This window comes from Nyctereutes procyonoides, unplaced genomic scaffold (genome assembly GCF_905146905.1).
Source record: "Nyctereutes procyonoides isolate TBG_1078 unplaced genomic scaffold, NYPRO_anot_genome, whole genome shotgun sequence".
NCBI classification, from domain to species: domain Eukaryota; kingdom Metazoa; phylum Chordata; class Mammalia; order Carnivora; family Canidae; genus Nyctereutes; species Nyctereutes procyonoides.
Genome location: NW_026575037.1, coordinates 21260831 through 21266830, shown reverse-complemented (window position 1 = coordinate 21266830; position 6000 = coordinate 21260831). Strand labels below are relative to the sequence as shown.

The 6000-nt window shown below is 43.3% G+C and overlaps 1 protein-coding gene across 1 annotated transcript; it reads left to right on the top strand.

The window, feature by feature from the left end:
- Positions 1-822: 822 nt before the first annotated feature.
- IL20 (interleukin 20) lies at positions 823-3639 on the top strand. The gene is made up of 6 exons (XM_055319524.1): positions 823-865; positions 1026-1213; positions 1507-1572; positions 1688-1840; positions 2436-2510; positions 3505-3639. The coding sequence occupies exons 2-6, from the start codon at positions 1055-1057 to the stop codon at positions 3580-3582; spliced, it is 531 nt and encodes a 176-aa protein (XP_055175499.1). The 5' UTR covers positions 823-865; positions 1026-1054; the 3' UTR covers positions 3583-3639.
- Positions 3640-6000: the final 2361 nt, after the last annotated feature.

The window sequence follows — 6000 nt, the reverse complement described above, 5'->3', positions numbered from 1 at the left end:
GCTGATCTATTTTTAACTCTTTGAGGAATCTCCACACAGTTCTCCAGAGTGGCTGCACCAGTTCCCATTCCCACCAACAGTGCAAGAGGGTTCCCCTTTCTCCACATCATCTCCAACATTTGTGGTTTCCTGCCTTGTTACTCTTCACCATTTGGAGCAGCCTATCTCGAGAAGAAATGAGTTCCCTTCCTGCCTTTCTTCTCCTCTTTGGGGGAGCCTGGGCAGAGCCAGGAGAGAGCACCCTGGTCGTTCCTCTCAGATGTCTGACCATAGTCTCCCTGTAGAGGGTGCTGTGGAGCTCAGACACCGCAGGAGGGAGAAGTGTTAGGTGTAACTGGGCTAATTGCCCATCAGATCTTGACTTTCCCTGGCAGGAGAATTATTATGAAATCATTGATTTTCTATTTGCCTTTGGGACTGAAATAAATCTATTATCCCCAAATAACCAACCAATTCCAGACAAATACCAAACAGCTAAGCTCTTCTGCCCTGGGGGTGGCCATAAAATCCACAGACAATTTTATCCAAGTGTTTTTGGTGGCTCACCAGCAGCTTCTTTGAGATTTTGTTTTCCTTCAGTTCCCCTCTAGGCCTAAGGGGACCAGAAGAGCGAGCTACACTGGCATTCTGGAAGGGAAGACTGTATACGTCAATTCGCCAAAACAAGTTTTAACATTTTCCCTGAAATGTAATCCTCTGTCTACTCACAGCAAGTGCCTGCTGCTCCAGGGCTTACCTGCTGGGCAATGACGATGGAGCTGGGTTGGGGACAGAATAAAGGAGTCAGGACCTGTAGCACCAACTCACACTCAGACCCTGAACAAACACCCGTCTTTTCTCTCAGGAGGCTCAGCAGCTTTTCTTAGTAAGTTAGATGAATGGGCCAGACTGTCCAAAGCCAGACAGAGCTATGAAGTTTCACCAGGGGACACCTGCGGAAGGCATGTCCCTGGTGACTGGATTGGCTTCTTAAGACACGATGTTGGGAAAATCAGTAAGTCATTCCTTTTCCTTTGAATTCCTAGCTCCTTTGGTCTTCAGATTCTGGCACAAGATGAAAGCCTCTGGTCTTCCCATCTGCCTTCTCTCTGCTGCATTTTATCTCTTCTGGACACCTTCTGCTGGGCTGAAGACACTCCATTTGGGAAGCTGTGTGATCACCACAAACCTTCAGGAAATGCGAAATGGATTTTCTGAGATACGGGACAGTGTGGTGAGTGAGGGAGGCAACCCCTCCCTGCCCCTGTGGCTGTCTCTCTCTTTCTCCTTGTCTTTCTCGGTCCTCTGGCAGCCCAGCAGTGTGATCACAAAAAGAGATAGGCTGGGGACTCCTGATTGGGGAGGATGTGACCCCAAGAAGTAGTTGTAGCTCATAATTTAAGAGTGTTTTGGAAAGGGACACTGTCCACTGGGCCATGTGGCAGGGAAAAGAGGAGAGGTCTTGATGTCTAAGACCTGGCAGCAGTCACTGACCTGTCCTTTGTTGCCTTGCCTTCTTCCATTTAGCAAGCCAAAGATGAAGTCATTGATATCAGAATCTTGAGGAAGACTGAGTCTTTGCAAGACACAAAGGTATGTGTTTGGTCCCAAAAGTTCTGGGAGGGTATATGGTTTGGAGGCATCTCCATCACCCTGAGTCTTGTCCCGGGACACCTTCCCCCCACCAACATACTAGTCTTCTTTGCAGCCTGCAGATCAGTGCTGCCTCCTTCGCCACGTACTGAGACTCTACCTGGACAGGGTATTCAAAAACTATCAGACTCCTGACCACCATATCCTCCGGAAGACCAGCAGTCTTGCCAACTCTTTTCTTACCATCAAGAAGGATCTCCGGCTCTGTGTGAGTAAAGGGTAAAAGCATCCATTACTGCACATAACTTCAATGACTTAGCAACCAAGCTCTTTCTTGCCTCCATTTAATGGATAAAAAAGCTGAGTCCAAAAGTTCTCATAATCTGTCTTGTAGTGCGTGACTAGCCAATAAGAATTCAGTTTTACTGAGTTTTGGGTATACGCTCCATGCAAAAAAAAAAAAATCTACATAACTACAAAATGCTATTTGATGTTCATGATAATTATCTATTTACATGAAATTACACTTTTCTGTAGGTGAAGGATCCTACCACATATTAGTGTATCCTGTGTCCAGGTAGCCTCGCAGTAAGCCATTGGACTCGATATCAAGATAAGGTCTGAATAGGACCTGGGGACCCCACACAGAGCCCCATATTTGAGCCTACGAAGCTGGCCTCCTCATCTGGTTGATCATTAGTTTTATAATCTCAAATGATGAGGTCTGAAAAGACTTTTCTATAGGAATGGAGTATGTACAAGAATGCAGATGAAAGAGTAGAGTTCTTACTTTATGACAGTGGCAAGGGCAGAAAATCAGAATCTTTAATAAAAAATATATTATTCTGCGGCATTCTTTTCAGCATGCACATATGACATGCTCTTGTGGAGAGGAAGCAACGGAGAAATACAGCCAGATTCTGAGTCACTTCGAAGAGGTATAGCAATTTGGGCCTTGGTTGGGATGGGTGCGTTTTTTAGAACTGAGATCACACATGGGTGGGATGGATATTCATACTGGTAGAAACCCTGTAGTCCCCAGTAGTCCTCTGAGGTCATGTGGACCACCCCTCTGCTTTCACCCAGAGGACATGCATCCAGTCTCCAGAAGTGTTGCTGTCCCTGGAACACACTCTGGGGTTCAAGAGGGAATGACCCTAATTCCATCAAGGCACTTGAGACATCTGGATCTTCCAGCTGTACAAACGAGGCAATAGTTTTTCAAAATTCACCTACTTACACATGCCCTCAAAAGCACTCAGTCACAGTCTCACACATGTCTGTGCCATGCTGTTTCTCATTTCAGTGCCTCAGCACATCTGCCAGGAAGGCCTGGAGTCCTCTGCTCACTGACTAATCCCTATTCATCCTTTAAGACTCATCCTTGGCATCACCTCTAGGCTGACTGCATCTCTCAAAGCGAGGTGCCTCTCCTGTCATCCTCCATCCTCTGTCCACCACACTACATTTTAGTTGTCTGCTTCTGTCTCCCTCACTAGACTGAATTCCCTGTAGGTAGGGATTGTGCTGCTCATCTCCGAATCCCTAGGAAGCCCAATGCTTAACACAATAAATATTTGTTCAATTAAAGTTGCACAGTAGGCAACCCCTACACACACATACACACACACACACACACACCTTTAACAACAACAACAACAGCCTAATTACTCTATCTCTGTGATTCAAAAGGCTTGAGTTGTAGTCTGAATTTTCCCCCCCTAGGCTTCACTTTTTTCTATGTAATGGACTCCAGGAGCTCCCTGACTCTTGGGGATCTTGAGATTCCATAACTGCTTTCGGGCTCTCCATCTTGAAAAGAATATTGTGCTTACAATCCCCTGCAGACCTACCAATGAAAGGAGAGGATGAACCTAGGAGCATATGTTGTCTTTTTATGAGAGGCTCACCACAGAAGCATGTGTCTTTCAGCTTACACCTCAAGCAGCAGTGGTGAAGGCTTTGGGAGAGCTGGACATTCTCCTGCAATGGATGGAGGAGATGGAATAGGGGAAGACAATGATGACCCTACTGGCAGTAGTGCTGGCCAAGAGTCCCAGTCCTTGGTACTGGCGGAAGCAGGATCGCAAACTACCAACTCACTGCTACATAATTTAGTGCTGGGTCACTGTGTGTGTTATTTATTTATTTATTTATTATTTGCTTCCTTATTGTGGCTATCCTCGTGTGTTCCCACTCTTAATCTAGCCCATGGTTTTATAAGATTTTAATAATATCTTTTCTACTATTGGGTGTATTTATTGGTTAATATATATATTTATTTTTTTCTATTTAACTTATTTATTTTTTGTATGTGAAGATAAGACTTATAAAAAAATTTCAAGGATTGTATTTATAACCTGACTACAGGTTTTCATAAACAAAGCCTCTAAATTCCAGAGGGGTGGCGGCTAGGGTTGTTATTTATTTTATTAGATTAAGGACTTGTTTACCGACTGCCAAGATTCTATGAGATATTTAAAAGAGAACTAATGGCTATTAAGTGTGGGTTCTGGAAAAAGTTCTGATGTGAAATTGGAGACTTATTTTATAATTACTGACCACCCCCACTCAACTGCCCAAACCTGTACTATTATGGAGTCTGTATGGTCAAAATGTATTTCTACAAATAAAATTTTCTTTGCATTACATCTTCTTGGAGTTTGAAAATGCTTCAGGAACAAAAACAATGGTGGGGAGACCTTGAATCTCATATTACCTAGGGACTTCTGGCTTCTCTGGGGAAGAACGATGCCAATGGGAACCTCTTTTCTCTCTTACTGAACGCATTCCCAATTCTGTGTCTTAGTTGACCCACATCTCTGACCCCACGACTCTGTTCCTCTGTCCACATAAAGGGACTGTGACCAAGTGAAGAGCTTCAGTCATCCCTGTTTTATCCTTGTTGGCTTTGAGCACTGTCCTTTTTGACCTCTTGTTCTTTCTCACTTTTGTAACCAGAGTCTTGATTGCAACATGAATTACAACAGACAGAAAGCTCTATTATAAAGGTTAAAAATACGCAGATGCAAAGTGTATTTTCTGGGCCTTGCCTACGTTGGGCTTTTCTACTTTCTATTCTGGCCCGCTCCAGGGTCTAGGTTGTTTCTGGATCGAGTCTTTGTGACCGTCTATTAAGCCGGTGTTCTCTCTTCAGGCCCGTTTCATGTTGAGCTTCCCTGAGCTCTTCTGGCATGGGCTTTTTGCCTCCTTCCTCCCCACTGCACTCTGACCTAAACCCCCCCAATTAGCAGTTTAGTTTTCCCAACTTCGTGAACAGCAGACTAATGCTGATGCCCTGGCTCCCAAAGCTGGCTCCCCTCACTGCCTCTGGTTTCTGTTCTCAGTCCTCAGTTTGGGCCTTGATGAAGTTTAAATGACTTTATTAATTTCTTTTTTCATTATACAAGTAACAATTACCCAACAGAGAAAATTTGAAAAACACAAAAGAGCATAAAGAAGAAAATTTAGATCACTTATTATCCACTCTTAAATATTTAGGTATATTTCTCCCAGATCTTTTTTCTTGGATCTAAATCATGACTCAACCCTCATTACCTGAGTGATTTGGGCTGTAAAACTTAACCTTTTTGAAATTTGGGTTCTTCCTCTGGAAGACAGGATGATAGTGCCTACTTTCAGGTTGATGGAAGACATGGTTTTTTATTCTCCTTTGAAAATAAGACATATTCTGCTTTCATATTCCACATAATTATCACTCATTTACTATCAAATATTTGCCATCTATCTTCTATCATATTTTCCAGCCACACGTCTCATGGTTTTCTCTGACCAGTCTGAAAAACAACTTAGCTTCAACTCTCAGGGAATAATTGAGGAGCCAACCTTAATGAACTCAGTGTTAAAATTGGAACAACTACCTCCAAAAGACATTGGATAGCAATGAGGAGGCTGGTTTTATCTTTGAAGGGTATGAGTATTCCAGAAGGGTGTGTTGCAGGTTGATCCCACAGCTAAGGATAAAATTCATCCATTTGTTTCCTGGGAAACATTTCTGACTCTTCTGGAAATCTGAGCCATGAGAAGCCTGGGCCTTTTGGGACTACACATTACTGTGTTAGCAATGACTTGTTACCTCTTTGCCTATTGATTCCTCTCCCCAGCAGGACCCATCTCTTCCTCCAAGTCATTGCTTGACCGTCATATCATTGTACCAACAACAGGGAATTCAGCAGTGGAGAGGTCAAGTCAGGTTATGGGCAAAGGAAAAACTTCATAAAGGTGGGGCCGGTAAGGGACAGACTCTAAAGAATGGTTTATGATTGTTACTTCCAACTCCAATTATTAAAATGATCATTGTCATTTATTAAGTACTCATCATGTGTCAGGCGCAGTATTGAGAACTTCACATATATTATATTATTCAATCCTCAAGACAACCCTGTAATAAGTAGTATTATTACCAAT